The sequence below is a fragment of the Ascaphus truei genome, chromosome 5 (assembly GCF_040206685.1).
Source record: "Ascaphus truei isolate aAscTru1 chromosome 5, aAscTru1.hap1, whole genome shotgun sequence".
NCBI classification, from domain to species: domain Eukaryota; kingdom Metazoa; phylum Chordata; class Amphibia; order Anura; family Ascaphidae; genus Ascaphus; species Ascaphus truei.
Window position 1 is genome coordinate 40849295 of NC_134487.1, and position 18945 is coordinate 40868239.

The 18945-nt window shown below is 43.8% G+C and overlaps 1 protein-coding gene across 1 annotated transcript in view; it reads left to right on the forward strand.

The window, feature by feature from the left end:
* The window catches only part of SLC26A4 (solute carrier family 26 member 4), a 45965-nt gene extending 33447 nt beyond the window's left edge, over positions 1-12518 (forward strand). Inside the window, exons 19-21 of the mRNA XM_075599719.1 lie at positions 210-355; positions 8184-8267; positions 9138-12518. Coding sequence (XP_075455834.1) covers positions 210-355; positions 8184-8267; positions 9138-9161 — 254 coding nt within the window. The 3' untranslated portion in view covers positions 9162-12518. The remainder of the gene's footprint in view (positions 1-209; positions 356-8183; positions 8268-9137) is intronic.
* Positions 12519-18945: the final 6427 nt, after the last annotated feature.

The following is an 18945-nucleotide window of genomic DNA, read 5'->3' on the forward strand; positions in this document are numbered from 1 at the left end:
AGACTCCATAGTAACCTAGATGTGAACATGTCCACTGCTACTGTGAAATAAACCTAATTGATTGACTAACAGAGTAAAGTTTATTTTCCTATTTAAACATCTCATGCAGATCTGTTGTACACTTAAGATTTATACAAAGCAGGGGAAAATAACAGGTGAATTGTATTGTCAATTCTACAACGCTGCTTCATTTCTATCACTTTTTATAGATAACATTTTAAAAAAAATGGAAGAATGCCTTTTCTTTGACGACACTATCAAACCAGACATGTTTTTCCTGACTGTTCACGATGCTGTGCTGTACATAGCGAGTCAGAGAAAGTACAAGGACGGACATGATCCCTTAATGGACAAGGTATTGAGATCTACTTCTTTGCAGAAAGAATCAATATTCATTGTTGTCAGGTTTATTTCAGAATATATACTGTTGTGTGCTCAGATTTTATATACGGTGCCATTTTGGCCTTAAAAAAGATCTATATGATCACTGTTCCTTAATGTGGTGCCCATGTACGTTGCACAGCTGTATCATGGATAAAATCAGTAACCTAACAAGTAATAGGAATATATAATGCTTTAGAGCTATGGTAAGTAATGTAGAACAGGGTAAGAAGGAGAGGCTACATTTAAGGAGATGTGAACAGGTACTTCTAGAAGTGTTTACTAATGAAATACAGTACATAACATTTATTAGGGCCTTTTCACCAGCACATGTCAATGTATTGACTCAGTTGGGCAGATGAAGGCTCACAATCTAACTTAAATATCTGTGTATTATTATAATAAATGCATTACTAAAACTTGGATTTGATAAGAAAGCTCTACTGTATTGTATGTACTTTTATGTCAACTTTTGGTGACTGATGAGGGGATATGTGGCCCAAAAACTGAACAACTGTAAAGGATCTTATTCTATTGATTGTTACAAGGTTTGCATTTCTCTCCAGCGTCTATGTCCTTATGTCCTTATGTTTACTGTGAGCCTGGAATACATTACTTTCCATGTCAGCAACATGTGGGAAAATATTAGTTGCTGTCAAGGAAGGGAAAGCATGGATGCAAATGGTGGTGGGTGGCAAAATAAAGAGACTTCTTATACAATGGCCTGTGCTACTGCATAAAACACCCTTCTGCACAGCTTGGTAAATATGGCCGCTGTATGGCCCAGTCACTTGCATGGGACCAGTAGGTGTCTTTCAGCAAGGAAGGTGTTTTATGGAGTAAATGTGGTCCAATGTGCTTTTAAAAACCATGTCAATAGAGATACTAGCATTATGGTGTGAGCGCACCCCATATACTGTATGTGGGTCAGCCCTGGTTGACATCTCACTATTACTTGCACTGCCAAATGAAACATGAGAAAAAACACACCACATGCTGCTCGCTTTTTGTTGTTTATATATATATATATATATATATATATATATATATATATATATATATATATATATATATATATATATATATATATATATATATATATATATATATATATATATATATGTGTGTATGTATGTATGTATGTATGTATATATATATATATATATATATATATATATGTATGTAATCACCACCACTATTAAGGTTATGGTGGTGGTGATTACCTACTCTTATCTCATTTGAGCAAATGTCAGCAAGCCAACCTCACACTGATGATACCCATCAAGGTTGAAACATGTCTGTGAGTGGTTTAACTGACTTTGCAGCTCCCAAGTCCTTGCTTAAAAGTTGTGTTTAAAACAGCATGCATTGGCAAAGGGTTGCTCATGTAATGTGAGCATGAGATGAAAAGTGGCACTGTGTGCTCATTTGCATGTCATTTCCCAGAATCCCTTGCTGCAGTGGAAGTGCTGTTTGCTGGGTGATAATGGTGAAAGACAGGGTTGCAGACCTGTCTAAGACATGCAAATGAATATACAGGAATATTTACAGTTGCTATATATATATGTAGCGGTCATGTAAAATGCCTACAGTCATCTCTCCTGCTGGCAGTAAGGCCTGGTAAGTGTGGGCATGCCAGCAGTAATCATGGAGGTTTTCCCTCACACCCTGGTGGGGTGCTCTGTGTATGGCTGGGACTGGTCACATGCTCTGACTCCATGGTTAGTGATGTCAGAGATGTGTCAGCCTCAGAACCTTACATAAGGCACAGCACTATGTTCTAAAGTTAGTTCTGATGTGGAGTTGCAAAGTGGTTGGTTGCTGAGTGTTGCTGGAAAGCTCTTGTCAGAGCTGAGGAGGAGCTCTGGCAGTTATGTTATAGTAACTCCATGGGAGGCTGTGTCCAGGGACCTGGCACAGGACAGTGATTCCTGCGGGAATAGTGAATCCCTGATCTGGGTGACAAACCTAACCAAAGGGAGCACTGGTGAGATGAGCGGCTGAAGATACTCCTTGTGGGGGGGCAGTTGCCCTGCCGTGTCAATAAAGATGAGTTCAGCCAGAAACCCTCTCGTGTATCTATCTGGGATGAGTGTACAGAGAGGAGCACCACGGAGGAGTTCCTCGCCAGGACCATCCCCATGCGGACGCAGGGACCCTGGTGAGGTGGAGGCGCTGCACTGTAACTAGGTGAGACTCAGCACACTACCTCAGGCCTGTCTGACGGGTTCTCCCCACACACCATCATGCGGGAGACTCAGGAGTCCTGTAGCCAGCAGGTGCACCATATGACATATCCACACTGTAATGGGGTCCGGTTAGACCACAGGGGCCAATGTGAGATTGGGTGGGTCAGACCGGGCCAGAAACACCGTTACATTTGGAGGCGAGCTGCTGAGATCAGATCCGTCAACAGGACAGGCTTTTAGCTAGGTCACTGGGAAACAGGGAGAGTGTCTGCTGCCACTTTGTGCTGAGTAGGGACGGACCTAGGGGTGGTCAGGGGGCTGACGGGATATTGTCAGTTCGCAGGGACAACCTAGGGGCCTGAAGGGAGTGAGGGGTCTGGAGCGGGCTATAGCTGACCGAGTCACCTTGAGGCAGTGCTAGTTGGTAGGATGCCAGAAGGGACAGCCTGTTAACTTGGTCAGGAGTCCTGGAGAGGGTCTGCGCTAGGCTGACCAAGACAGGTAGACGCCCCAAGTACTGCATGGCAGAGCCAGCCAGAGTACCTAGCCATTCCAGACACTCACCGTAGGGAGCACAGACTGGGAGGAAGGAGTCACAGCAGACACTGAGAGAGTGAGCCTAGCCTGAGGTAGTGCAACCCTGAGTCACACCTAGAGAAAGTACACATGTGGTGGTGCATCTGAACTAATCTTTATTGTACCGGTGTGGTGGCTGCCCCGCAGAGTGGAGCCTCATGTACGACAACTGTTATGAGAAAGTGGAGGATCCGCGTGGCGCGGAGAACGTAAAATGGCGGACAGAGGCTGATGGGGAGGGCACCCGTGGCGTGCAACCCACTGAAGAGCAGACTGTCGCTGAATTGTCCTTAACGAGTTTGCTCTGGAGCGGAGCAAAGGCCGTGGCTGCCCCGTTTTTATCCTGCCTGGGACAGCGAGGGGCCACCCTTGAAGAGTGTGAAGAAATTGTTATAATTGGGGGAGAACCCCGTGAGAGCGAACGAATGGACTTTTTGGGCGCAAAAACCAACCAAAATGGCGGTTCCCGCTTGCTAGGGAAACCGCATGGGCCAGGCGCGGGAAAAATGGCTGCTGCAGGACTTGCACAGAGCTGGCCGGGAATGGCGCGAACAGCAGAGCCCCGCCCTGATGGGGGGCATGGCGCGAAAGCTATGGCTGCGCCGGGATGGACAGTGACTAATTCAGCCCCTGTGCTGAGTCAACCGTTGAGTTTATGGGACCCTCCCCTGATTTCTACCAGGGGGAATGACTTTCAATTATGGCCTGTGGGGATGCACCCACTGGGCCCAGGGACTGATATCCAGACGGCGCCACTACAAAAAGTAGTTCCGGCCGTAGAGATGATTTGCAAGCAAAGGTACCTTGTGCAAAAAGCTGCTGCAAGGAGAAAGCGGGAACTAGCCGCGGGAAAAGACTCCAGCTCTGAAGAGGAGACTGGCGCGAAAACGCAAACCGCGCCCACCAGGACTGAGAGAGGTGCGGCCTTAATTAAGGGGCATGATATTCCCCTGTGGGACCCGCCCATTATTGCAACCCCTGGGGGCGGGTTCCAACTCTGTCAGAGAAGGGAGGAGCCGAAGCAGGGAGTGGCGGATCCAGCAACTTCCACCAGTCAGTTGCGAGGAACCACAGAGAAGGAGAGACCTGTACAGGAAGTGACTCCTGTACAAAGAATGGCCTGCTCCTCTACTGTGGGCACTATGGTCTCCACCCAGCCCTACTCAGTGCCCGGCGGGGTGCTGGTGGTGAGGGTGGCCAATACAGAGACGGTAGTCGGGCTCTGCCTACAATGCGGGCTGCCCGGAGGTACTGTGAATACGATGGCACGTTGCCCTCATTGCGGGACTTTGTATCTGTGGCCTATGCCCACGTTTGTCCCAATACAGCCTGCTGACCCCCCCGGTGGATGTGACCCGGCGCTCTGCTGAGTCCCCGGGCGCGCTGTGGATGAACCGCGCGAGTCCCGGAGATAGGGGACTGGAGCCGGTCAAGTCGGCTGGGTCACTGGCCATTGAGGCGGCTGGATTAAACCCCGAGACAGGGGCAAAGAGACTTTCACCCCGCCCCGCGACCCCTAGGTCGGGGCGAGGGGACTACTCTGATGAGGACCTCCGTGAGCTGGCGGTAGCAAGAACGGAGCGGAAAAGACAGACGGGAAGAACGACGCCCCGTGGGGTGAGTGACCGGACGTCCCCCGCAGATAGGCGATCCGACCGACGGAGTCCCGCCATCCCAGGACCTGGCGGAGATGGGAGAGAGACGCCTACACCCCTGCGGATGGGTAAGCCAAAAAGCCCTATCTCTTACCTGGTCACAACAGACGGCGAAGCGCTGGAAGGGCCGCGCCAGGCCCAACGCGCACGTGGAGGGACGGCATCACTTCCGGTGGCGACGGCGGAGCAACCGGATGTCGTCGTGGAAGAAGAGATCCCGCATGGGGGTCCAACGCGAGATGGCGACGCTTCCGGTTCCGGGGAGGACGTCACTTCCGGTGGCGACGGCGGAACCCAGGAAGGGGAAGCAGCGACGCTTCGGCGATTGGGGGAAGGTCCCCGACCGCTCGTATTGCCCAGAAAATGGAGAGACGGTATCAGGACTGAGGAGGGTGAGACATCGTCCTTGGACCAGTCTACGGACAGCCAGGAGCGGGTCGTAACCCCGTGGGATCCCGCCCCATGCCCCTATACCCAACCCCATGCCCTAGCTAATGTACCTACCCCTATCACACGGTCACCGGGTTCACCGCCCAGCTTGGAACTTGTGGACATACCTTTGGGGGGGGAGGAAAAACGGACTGGGGAGAGGCAGCTCAGTGGAGCTACGGAAGGCGATTCACGGGGAGGAGGAGAATTGAGGGTGGCGCATACAGTACCCCAACTGGCAGTAAAGGCTCCGGGGTCATCAAGGTGGTCCAAACCGCGATCCACAAGGTCGTCAGGGGTATTTTCATTTAATGACGATCGGGAACCAGGGCCTAATCCCTTTAAGGAGACCCGGTGGTGGGCTCCACTATTTGAGGGGTACTCCGCATGGATGGACCGTACTCGGTTCCTCATCCGGCGGGAGGACGTGGTAGATTTCTGGTGGAGAGAGGGAGAGTTTACACCAGAGCAGAGGGACAGGGAGCTACAGAAGAGGTGGTTCCAGCTGGAGCGTAGAGACATAGCGCCCATGGGTCCAGACACACTGTCAGACCCAGTGGATTCTGATGAGCCCCTATCATGGGTGTTACCTGGGAGGGCAGGTAATGCTGATCTGACCAGGGTCAGTAGGGCGGAGAGGGCTATAATAGCCAAATATAAAAAATCCCATGGGTTGGAGTATCCCTATGTTCCGGAGCCCCTGATGGATGAAATTGAGGACAATAGGGAATCGTGGCTCCAAGAAACTATAGAGCTGTACTTAACCAATAGGGGGAGCGACATAGTAGGTAAAAAGGCGGAAGAAAGAATAGACACCCTGATGCGAGTGTGGAGCATAGGGAGAAATGTTCACAAACATAGAGTGACCTATGTGCCAGAGAGAGGGTCACCTAGGCATTACTATGTTACGGTCCTGGATATGGGTAACCGGGAAGTGAGGAAACCTGACCCAGATCACTATTTTTAGGGGGTACTGACGCATCCTGCGGGTCTGTGGCTGCTGGTCGGGGCGGGCTTGGCGGATGACTGTATTCATATGTACTGAGGTCATGTTTACAATATGCTGAAAATTTGTATGGATGTTAACCTAATTATGTTTTGTGTTACAGTGCTTCCTGGAAAGAGGTATACAAATTTAGGTCCCAGCGAGGACGATGGGATTCACCAGGGGGAGAATGTAGCGGTCATGTAAAATGCCTACAGTCATCTCTCCTGCTGGCAGTAAGGCCTGGTAAGTGTGGGCATGCCAGCAGTAATCATGGAGGTTTTCCCTCACACCCTGGTGGGGTGCTCTGTGTATGGCTGGGACTGGTCACATGCTCTGACTCCATGGTTAGTGATGTCAGAGATGTGTCAGCCTCAGAACCTTACATAAGGCACAGCACTATGTTCTAAAGTTAGTTCTGATGTGGAGTTGCAAAGTGGTTGGTTGCTGAGTGTTGCTGGAAAGCTCTTGTCAGAGCTGAGGAGGAGCTCTGGCAGTTATGTTATAGTAACTCCATGGGAGGCTGTGTCCAGGGACCTGGCACAGGACAGTGATTCCTGCGGGAATAGTGAATCCCTGATCTGGGTGACAAACCTAACCAAAGGGAGCACTGGTGAGATGAGCGGCTGAAGATACTCCTTGTGGGGGGGCAGTTGCCCTGCCGTGTCAATAAAGATGAGTTCAGCCAGAAACCCTCTCGTGTATCTATCTGGGATGAGTGTACAGAGAGGAGCACCACGGAGGAGTTCCTCGCCAGGACCATCCCCATGCGGACGCAGGGACCCTGGTGAGGTGGAGGCGCTGCACTGTAACTAGGTGAGACTCAGCACACTACCTCAGGCCTGTCTGACGGGTTCTCCCCACACACCATCATGCGGGAGACTCAGGAGTCCTGTAGCCAGCAGGTGCACCATATGACATATCCACACTGTAATGGGGTCCGGTTAGACCACAGGGGCCAATGTGAGATTGGGTGGGTCAGACCGGGCCAGAAACACCGTTACATATATGTATGTATGTTCACTTATTTGAAACAACGGGTCCCCTGGAACTGAATCACAGAACTCCAAGCTATGGGGGGGGGGGGGGGGGGGGGTGGAGGAGAGAGGGAGACCCCCTGGCTCCGGAGATATTTCCTTTTGAAATATCCTTACAAGAATTCTTGTCCAGGAGAAGCAATATGGGCCAGTCTCACTCTGGTGGCCAATAGAAAAGCACCATTGTGTGATGACATTTAAGCACCTAATTGGGTGACCCAGCAGCCAACTTTGCTTTTCCTTGCAAAATGTGGCAATAACACTGAATCTGGCAGGGATTCCTGGAGCTTCGAATGCCGCAGTTCACTTCTGGAGTATCCCCATGTCATATAAAATAAATAGAAATGGCTTGATCTTTGGGAGAATTGCTGCTTTAAAATCGCAAAGTTTATATGTTGTTCAGCTTCTCAATGGAAAAGAGATGAGCTTTTATGTGGTTTTGCATGCGATATCCTTGTCTTCTTTATGCTGACAATCCTGGACAACATCTAAAAAAATTGACTGCATCCTCTTTGCAAAATAGTCATTACAAAAATGTAGAATTAAGCATTTAGCACACACCTATAAACACACCACTGATTCAAATATCCAGATTGGTTTCAGTTGTAGATGATGACTAAATTTGTATCATGTTTTACAACAGGGTACTATATGTATTTATGAGTAAATATATGTTTATGTGGAGATTACAACCGGAAAGAAATTAAACATGTTCCCTTTTATGACGGTTTACATGCAGAACATTTTTGCAAAAACATGTCATACATGTGACAAGTTAAAACAACAAGCAGCATCATAAGAACTGTAAGAAATACAGTATGTTTTTAAGAGATGTGATGAAAAATGTACAAGAATGTAATAAATTATAAAAAAACCAAATGTTAGCATGATAACACAAAGGGTTGCTGATTTTTAAATCTCTCTTTTCTAGATATCACTTATGCAAGATTCTAAAGAACCATTGGAATTCGCTAATATGGAACCCAAGTTCGATGAGCTGGATGCCCAGGAGGAGGTAAGAAATGAATTGATTTCAATGTTTAGCTTATTAAAGGAGCCCTCTTAGGACCAACGTCTAATGCCTTTGACTAAATCTAACACATATAAGTATTTCAAATATATATTTTTTAAGAGAGCTTGCAAACAAGGTGAGCTGAGATTTGGGATGGGGTTTGATTTCCTCTGGCTGCTCCCTGTCGTCACTGTATGTTCAACAAGAGTACGCACAGGTGAACCCCCTTCTTTATTTCTACTCCACAGGGTGAGATAAGGTTAGAGTAAATTCTTGACAAGCCCCCCTGTTGAGTTGCACAAAATAAATACACTTGTTTAATCTACAGAGGAACAAAAACAGCTACATATTTGGTGTAATCATGGTTACAATTGATTAAAAAAGCCAATGTTATTATTAAGTTCTTATTTTAGAATGATGTTTTTCTGTCACCTGTGAGTAATTGCACCTGTAAATCTGCTAAAAATACATTGTAGGGACTTTTTTTTCAGAGAAAATAAATCACTAGGAACATAGGTTATAAATGACAGTAGTAGTAAATGACAGTAGTAGTAAATGACAGTAGTAGATGGGGGAGGGGGGGTTGTGATGTGAGGAGGTACGGTTTTACTGAAACCTCATAGCAGAAGTGATACAGTCAAAGAATGAAAAAAAAAATAGAACCAGGGGAACTTTTCAGGTGGGAAATAGTGAATAAAGGTCTTTGATCTGGTAGAGCCTGTTTGCTACATATTCACTACAGCACACAAGCTCTTGCAATTGCCGTTCAAGTGATTCAGATCAATTGCATGCTTTCACTCAACCCACTAGTGACTCATTGCTATCGACTGGACAGGTCAAATAATCCTTTATCTTTCTTTGCTAAATTCGCAGTCTCTCAGAATACTTGCATCATGAAGAAGGACTCCTGAATCATCTAACAAGAGGCGAGCAGTATTTGCTTTCAAATATTTTCTTCTCTGGATTCAACAACTGGACCTTTTTCTTTTTCATCGACTCGTTTCTAAATGTCAGTCTGTGCTCGCTTTACTTCTAGAATTTTTTTACGGGACACCTGCTAACAATCAGGTTAATGCTGTATGTGGTGTGAGTATAGATGAATGGATAGGGAACAGTGTGTGCTCCAGTTTTTCTTTATGCATCTGAAGTGGGTTATGTATGATCAGTGGTTGACAAATCACCAAAAAATCTACTCGCCACACAAAAAAATCTACTTGCCACCTAGTACCAAACGTGTGCTGCTTGGGCCAATATTTACTCGCCCGGGGGTTAAATCCACTCGCCCGGGGCGAGCAAATGTATAGGTTTGTCGAACACTGATGATCCATAAACCTTCGGGAATGGGAAGTGTGAGGTGCGTAACATCATTCATTGTTAATAGGTGCATAAATTTTTTTTTTAACAGATACACAATTATTTACCGCCTACTATTTATTGCAGGATTTACACTGATTAGGGTTGAGGAGAAATTGTGTTGAGAGTTGCCACCTGGGGGGCTTAGGCTGCGCTTATAGTGCCGGCAATGCGATGGCGACGTTGCGTCAAAACAAATGAATTGTCGCTGTCGTCGGCACTTATAGTGCACGCGACGGCGCGACCAAAAATCGGTAGTCAGTTATTTGATTTTTTCAGCGACGGTCTACCCTTGTGGCCAATCAGAGAGCTTCTCCGTCCTTCTGCCTTCCCCCTTTCTGACGTCACTGGCCTTGTAGTCAGTGACGTTGCCTAAACTTACATTACAACTATCGCAATGGTGACGGGTGACGTCATCGGTTGCGTCGCCGTCAGTATAAGCGCAGCCTTAGCGATAATGCGAGTTCTACTACCAATAGGGGCACTGTTTCCAAAGGGCGGAGAGGACAGGAAATCCAGCTGCAATATCCCAATGCTCATTATGACTGAAATATTATAGTAATTAATAAGAAGGATACTATTTTGTTGATCTACTGCATGCAGCCTCTGGGAAGCAACTGCAACAACAACAATTCTAGGCTAGGTTGGGTGGGGCGGAGGAGGAGTTAGGAGGAGTTGCTTTTGGATTGGTACTGTAAGCACTGAAAGTTAGTGCTGGAAACTGTATCACATGTAGCAGCAGCTATCACGACAGGTGTCGGCATGTCACAGCTGCTACAGGGGACAAATCAAGAGAACGAGAGAGAATTCAACCTTCTAGGAGGCAGGAGCAAGGCACAGGGAGCCAAATGAGAGCTGCTGCTTTTAAGTGAGTTGAAAGTGTATGGTGGGCGGGGGGAGGGATTGCATTTTTGAAGGTGTTTCAGTTTACAAACATCTGAGCATATGTTAAAATAAAAAATGGTCACCAATACTTAAAATGCAATTATATAAACAGTCACTACTGAGACTTACACAAACATGAAGCATGCAGAAGATTCTCTTTCTAGACTATGGTTCCATATCAAAGATACTTTTATATACGTGAAAATGTTTTTTTTTGCACAATTAATATATCATGTATTCTTTTAGCAAGTAACATGAAGAGTATAATCTGTTAATAATGAAGACTGTGAACTACATGCATTCTAAGAATCTTTAGCCTTATATATCTAATTCTTGTAGCAAATCATTCTCTATATATTAATTAGGCAATACATTTAAGATCTTGAAAGAATAGAGTTATCATTTATTCCCAAATTAAATTTAGTGGTTTTTTTTTAGCATCTCACATTTCAAACCTGCTGAAAATGTGATGCAACTTTGTAAAACAAAACAGAGATAGGATCACTTCAAAATGAATAACTTTCAGCTGAAAAGCTAATATCACAATAGGTGCCTTAGGGGTAATTCTTTTTATACCGAGGCAGACATTGGGGACGTTTTTGAGTGAAAATACCAATTGCGACCAAAAACAGCCCTAACGTCTGCTTCAGTATATATTTAATTTATCCCTTAAAGAACAATAGTGTTGCTACGCTAGATTTAACTTTGTATTGATCAGGAGGTTTGTTGAATGCACATGTGCCTTCATGCACTTTATGAAAACATTGTAAATCAAGGTGACATAATGCAAACAATACAGCTCAACCCCCTTATAACGCTGTGCTTGGGGTCCAAAGAATCACATCACGCTATAAACGGATCACGTTAGAAATAATGTACAATTGTATGCATTGTACAATAAAGTATTTAAGATACCAATAACCGTGTTGTAGAGTATTCATAGATACAAAAATTGGGAGCCACGCTTGCATCGCGTTATAAGCGGGTTCGCGTTGTAACGGATCGCGTTATAACGGGGTTGAGCTGTTTTGCACATCCTAGCAATGTCATATTTTCGGTTACTGTAAACATGTAGTATAATATTTTATTTCTATTATTGTTAACCTCTGTACAAAAAAATATATATTGTGTGGGAAAAGGGCATTGTCTGTTTTGTAAATATTACCTTTTATTTTGTATTTTATGTGAATCGTAGCTAATTTACCACACACCAATATCTTAGAAGCTAATTCATCCCAGCCATTTGGGTGAATATTAAACCAAGAAAAAGGGAGATTCTGGATTTAAAAAATTCCTGCCAGTTTTGGGTCAATATACTATTGATAGCAATATTTGTTCTGCTCCACCCCAGGTCTATAAACCTCACTGAGTCCTAGATACACTCAACTACATTAAATCTGTATGTTACCTAAAATAGCAGCGACATTATTTTCCCTGAGATTAACGCAAATTTATCCACAAAAAAATCATTATATGCAAAAACAGTGGTTGTTGTTTATCTCAGTAATTTAGCACTATCATGTATTAGTTTATCCAATCAAACGCTTTAATATCGGGGTGGTGGGGAGCAGAGTGTGAGAGGCAGAGGGAAAAACCCGTATTTTAGGGTCTGGGTATAACGGCCCCCTTAGGTTAAACCTACAATAAATAACCTAATGTTATATCCCTGAGTTAATCTGATTAGCCTTTAGTGGGTATGCACTGTTAGAGGGAACGCCACTTTTGCATTATTAGCACTATTGGCTGGAAAATGTAACCAAATGCAATTTAAAGGCGTAAAACTGGGATAACGTTAGGTTATTCCCATTAGTGGATAAGCGTTACATTTAATCCAATATTAATTTAGGTTAGCGTTATGCTAAATAGCCTAACAGAGCTTAGTGTATCTGGGCCTGAGACCCTACAATGTCACACACTTGCCAAGGACATAGATAAGTGAGATTTAAAAAAAAAAAATGTTTCAGCGGAAAAGTACTAACCTCAAACAGGGAGACTCCATGAAAGTGTTTGGACCTATTAATCATCATGCTATAAAGTAGTGTACCCTGTGCTGGTGAAGTTCTCAGTCCCATTCATTTGAATGGAGTTAGACAGTTGTTCAGCATGGGAAAGATGACTTCACAGTATATTGAATAAGGGCCTACAGTATGGTAGCACTATTAAAATACATACAAAATGACACTTGGTCTGCAATACTCAGATCAGATTTAACACGTTGATTGCTCTTCCTCCTCCAAGACCGACCTACATCCCTATGGAGGAGTATGGAGTGATGGATAGCTGGTCCTACTCTCCTTCAAATAACCCGTATGCATCTGAAGTGGTTATGATGATCCATAAACCTCGGGAATGGTGAGGGAGAGATGGGGGATGTCATCAAACGTTAATGATTCATTAAAAAAAATCAACAGATAAACAATTATTTACAGCATATTATATATTGCACAACTTACACTGATAAGGGTTGAGGGGTTGGTTAGCGAAGGAGAGGAAAAGTGTTGAAAACTTCCATCGGGGGGGCCATTTACATGTCAAAATATGCTTCTTTCTGAACAAAAAAAAAGTATTTGTAGCATTCTCAATGCTCTTGTATAATAGGAGTCAATGTAATAATAAACTAATCAGAATATCCCTGAAAGTGTTCATATGTCCAAGCTTGGGGTATACCTATTTAAGGTCTTCTTATGTTACCAGATTGGCCATCTCATCAAGTTACTTAATAACAAGTGTTTTCCAAACCTCGGCCACACCAGGTTTTTGAGACAACCACCAAACATTCTATTAGGGGGAGACAATGGAGATAACCCCTGCTCAGCTAGGGGGGGAGGTGGGCTATATATATGTGATGAATACTAAAATAAGAAATGGTCAACCAAGTTGTGGGCACTCACCCTCCCCGCTGGATGGTATGATGATCATATTAAAACATTTTTAATAGAATAAATTAAAATAATGGAAATAAATAATGGCGATCGACATTACGGGGATACTAAGCAGCAGCAAGGTGGATGCTGGGGTCTACAAAGCTATATGGAAGACTGTTGGATATTGATACGTCTACAGAGTTCACAAGCAAATGGTCCACTAGCAGAGAGGAGCAGGGTCTGTGTGCAGCTCACCGACTCCTCTGGCACTTAGGTGGCACTGCAACGCTCATGCAGCTCCTCTCCCTGGCTGCAGTGTGCTGTTTCTATAAGGTAATGTGTGTGTTCTATTTATTTATCCCCCATTCTCTCTCCTCCTCCCTCTCCCCCATTCTCGCTTCCCTTCCCCATTCTATTCAAGTCTGGTGAATATAAGAGGGGGAGAGGGGGAAGAGAGAATGGAGGGATGGAGGGGAGAAAAAGAGGAAATGGGGAGAGAAAGGGGGGTGCAGTTGATAATTTTTCTAATGTGTCCCGATTTTTACATTTGCAAATCTGGTCTCAATAGTTATAAACCCATCTTCAGGAGTTCACAATAAAAGCAATTTTAGGTCCCCACAATTAACAAAAAAATTTTTTTCTCAATATACAGTAGCTGCACAACAGAGAATTTTTTTTTGGGGGGGGGAGGTGTCATTTATCACAATCTCATGGCTGCAAATCTAGGGCAAACCATAGCACCAGATTGATCAAATAAAACAATTGCTATTGCTTTTAATGGACAACAACTAACAAAAACCATTCCCTACAAGCGCTAAATCCAACTAAAAATGATGCGAACAATATGTGATGAATAATATTTCTAAACACAATACTGAATGTGAAGAAAAATATGTGACAAACTGGTAGTAAAACTCCCAGACAAGGTAACAATCCTATCACTTATTCGAATAAGAATAAAAAAAATCCACTCATCAGGAAAAAAATAGTTCTGGAGACAATAGAGGTCATTTCCCTGAACACCATTTCACTGAAAATCATTATAGAGATAGATCTCCTGTTGATAGACCGTATGAAGGGCAAAATACGACTAATTATAGACACAATTCTTTTTTAGAGAATCGTCAGGGCCGAGCACCATTCCAGGAAAGATGGAGAGGTCCCAGAAGCCAATTAGGGAGACAGGATCAAATGAGAATAGAAAGGAAAAGGTCAAGAACGGAAGAGTCAGAGGGAAGAGAGGAGGGTGAAGGAAGAGAAAGAGAAAGAAAAAGACCAGACAAAGGAAGGGACTGGTAAAGAGTAATGTATTCAATATTAGTAGTACTCCCCTTCAACAAGTGGAACTTGATGTTCTTTCAAGAGGTTTAAATTTTGCCCCTGTGAATGGACCAAATATGTTTAATACATTTGTAGATGTACATAGGTTCCTAAGGAAAATAACCTTGAAGAAATATTTTATGAAGGATGCTTTGAGTCGATCAGTCATTTTGCCAAGTCTAACTAACTCGGTGACTAGACCTCCTCTCACACCCTTCAAGAAACCTTCAACGTTTTATCCTAGGGCAACCAAAGGAAATTTCATCGACACGTTTGCTGAGATGGTGATCTCAGATTTAGAAGTGGCCAGTTCTAATTATTTCAAATGTCAAAAACAGAATCTCAGTAGAGAAGAAAAGGAAGCTGTAAAATCCCTTGAGCGTAACAATATCGTCATTAAGGCGGCAGACAAAGGGGGAGGGGTGGTTGTGATGAATTCCTCTTACTATGAAGAAGAGTCATTAGGAATTCTGAGTGACAACACCATTTATCTAGAATTGGGGTCTAATCCAACAATCCCCTTTAAGGATGAAATTGTAGTTTATTTAGATCAGGGCCTTCGGGATGATATTATCACCAAACGAGAATTGGAATTTCTGACTATAGAACAACCCAGAATTCCGGAGTTCTATTTCATCCCGAAGATTCACAAAAACCTCACAAAGCCCCCAGGTCGACCGATAATATCTGGGATATGTTCCCTTACTTCCAAACTCTCCCAATTCTTGGACTATCTCCTCCAGAAATATATCATTCAGGTCCCCTCATATCTAAGAGACACTAAGAGACACTTCGCACGTGTTAACCACATTGCAGGAGTTAGTTTGGACTGACGAATGCTGTTTGGTCACATTTGACGTAGTTTCATTATACTGCTGCGGCCAAGCTTAATCTAAAGCTTGACGGCATTTTTTCTCGGCTTTCTGTTTTCCCCGCCGAAATTGGCTGCGCGCCAGCCGCATCTTGCGGCCGTTTCTCCAATCAGCGCTAATAGCGCTGAACAAAGGAAGCGCCGCTGGAGAAAAAAAAAAGCCCGCGTCTGAACACATTTGAAAAATAACCGTGGAGGTGGCCGCTGCAGACTAAGGGCGGCCGCCACTGTATACCGTTATAGACCATGAGATGGGGCTTGATGCCATTAGGAGAGTCCTACAAAAAGATACCACTGTTGATGAAAAATTGAAATTGTTTATTTTGGATGGAATCAGATTCATTCTAACCCACAATTATTTTTGTTATGACCGTGACTTTTACTTCCAGACATGCGGCACTGCTATGGGAACCAGGTTTGCACCAAGTTATGCAAATTTGTTCATGTCCATTTGGGAGGAGGATCATATATGGACCTCCAACCCATTTGGTGCAAACCTGGTGCTCTGGAAAAAATACATCAATGACGTGCTGTGTATCTGGAGGGGGTCATCTGATGAATTTGAGTCATTCCAGAATTATCTCAACAACAATACTTTTTAATTTGAGGTTCACCTTTGACCACAATAGATCGAACATCAATTTCCTTGACCTTTCCCTCTATATAGAAAACAACACCATCCAGACTAAAACATATCACAAAGAAGTGGATGCTTATACCTACCTATTGGCATCCAGCCATCACCACCCTAAGTAGCTTCAAAATATTCCTAAGGGCCAAGCCCTGCGAATTAAAAGGAATTGCTCCAAGGATTCAGTCTATAAGCAACAGGTTAATGATCTTAGGGACAAATTTTTAGAACGAGAATATAAAAGGCGAGATGTAGATCTGGCCATTTCCGAGGTAGACAATATTGATAGGGTTACCATTGTCTCTAAGGAGACAAAAAATAGATCCAACTCCAAAGAACAGGATCATTTCCCTATGTTTATAACCCAGTATAGTGGTTTGGCCCCTGTTATAGATGTTCAAGAGACATTGGGGCATCCTCCAGAGGGACCCAATTTTAAGAAACTGTCTTCCCACTAAGCCTAAAATAGTTTACCGGCGGGCTAAAAATTTAAAGTCCCAACTGTCCCCTAGTTGCCCGAATGATAGTCTCCGAGACCGTCATGTAACTTGGTTGAATGACCTTAAAGGTTACTCACTTGCCATAATTGTATTGAATGCAAGTGTAGTGTTAAAAGTAAATCTTTTAAATCCAATGTAACAGGGATCAGTTATGATATTGAGACGTTCATTAACTGTCGGACTAATTTCTGTGTCTATTTATTGCAATGCCCATGCAGATTACAATATGTGGGCCGAACTGGGAGACCTCTCAAACAGCGTTTTGCCGAACATGTGTATAATATAAAAAGAGGTCTCGAGACTCATAGTGTCTCCAATCATTTTAGGTTGAAACACAACCAAAACCCAGACGGCCTAATCTGCATGGGCATTGACAATCCGAAGTCCAATTGGCGTGGGGGGGACAGGCTCAACACAGTATCCAAACGTGAGATTTATTGGATATATGTGTTAAAAACCCTATCTCCCCTAGGTCTTAATTTGGATTTCGATTTAGTAGCTTTTCTTAAAGATCCTTGAATTTCAAGTCAGTTCCGTTCATTATTTTTTACTATCATAAGATTTTATATATATTTTATCAGCATTGTGCTAGTTTTATTTTTATTTTTAGTGACAGACATGCATTGTAGGACTTATATGAGCCCAGCGGCGATCCGTTATTTTGTTCGTTGTTATTAGTCACCATGACGATCTGTCAATCAATTGTATACCCGCCCCTTGTGGGCAAGTCCATCAAGCACTTGTGTATATAAGTGCCTTAGTTACTAAGCTCCTGCACCCCCTGAGGAAGTGACGCACAGTCACGAAACGCATAGGGAGGAGCTTAGTGTTGTGCTTGCCGATCAGCTGCTGCAACCACCTGACGCCGGAGAAGCGACCCGTGCTGCTGACGTCATCAATCGACGAGCCGCGGGAGAATTTGTTAGCCGCTTGATCTCCGTCACTTTCGGGTTGGAAGCAGGTTGCGGACGGCATTCGTGAGTTGTACTGCCCTCCCATACTTATTGTAAGTGTGGGTAGTGTGTGGCTTTTTAATTGTATTAAAATGTAGTTACATATTACACCAGGCTGTGTCCTATTTTCCCCTCTCCCACGGTTAACGCTGTCATTGGAGTGTCCGTGAGTTCTACTATCCTAAGGGGAATCATCTCGTTTAACCACGTGGGGTCCGTGGATATCGTGAAGAGGACACAAGCACAGATTCTCTCCCCTGAACAAGCAAGATTATATCTTGTAAGTAGGGCATTTTATGTTTTAGATAGGGACATTGCATCTTTCCTCCTGTGCAATTGGTGTGTCTTTTGCTTTTGTGTATTTCCAGAAACTAGTTGGAGTTATCCTGAAAGACACCCTTACCCATCTGGAACTTTCTTGGTTGTTCTCTTCATTTACCTGGACTGTCTCACATCACAGGACTGTCTTTTGGATATGGTATATTGGACACTATAGGCACCAGCGCCGGGGACACTTATTTTGTATGTTCAGTATTGCTTTTAAAGGGATGTTCTTGCTTTGATACTGTACATATGGTGCTCCTGCTGGTACTATTTATTCCCCTAGTTTTACATCCGGGAGACAGATACAGAGGTTTTATTTTTTATTAGGCTCCTGGCTGCAAAACTGGGGGAAACAAATGCAAAATAATTTCACCAAATTACTCAAAGGAAATGTTCCAAGGAGGTAATTTATCAAAGTCTCAGGGCTACAAAATCAGCGGGAAAAAACTGCACAAAATGTACTGTATAATGGAAAACAATTCCCTGATACTAATGGGATTTTTTTCATGTGCTAAATGTGGGTTTCCTCACTTTTGCAGCTGGGGGACTTTCATAAATAACCTTCCAATTGGATTATTTTTTTCCCGATAAATATTGTGCTGCTTTTTGCTCTGGTATTGCACCAGTTTTGCAGGCAGGAAGCGTTAGTAAATTGGCCCTATAATCCACCATGCATGGATATTCTTACTCTTTATGATTTATTACGCAAACATAAAACTCTAAGCAAGAATTCAAGGGGATCAAAGATAACCAGCTGGAAAACAGCAGCAAACCTAGAAAGAAAACAAAAGTGCACTATATTTATCAAAGCAAAAAATCCTAAGGGATCTTTTACTTAAATTTAGTGCAATGTTTTTGCTCTCGTTTTTAGCCCAGTTTTGCAGCTGTGAGACTGATACATAACAAATCAAATGGTTTAAGTGAAGATAAAATATACTAAATATCAATATATTTTAGGGTTAAAAGGTAAATTCTAGACC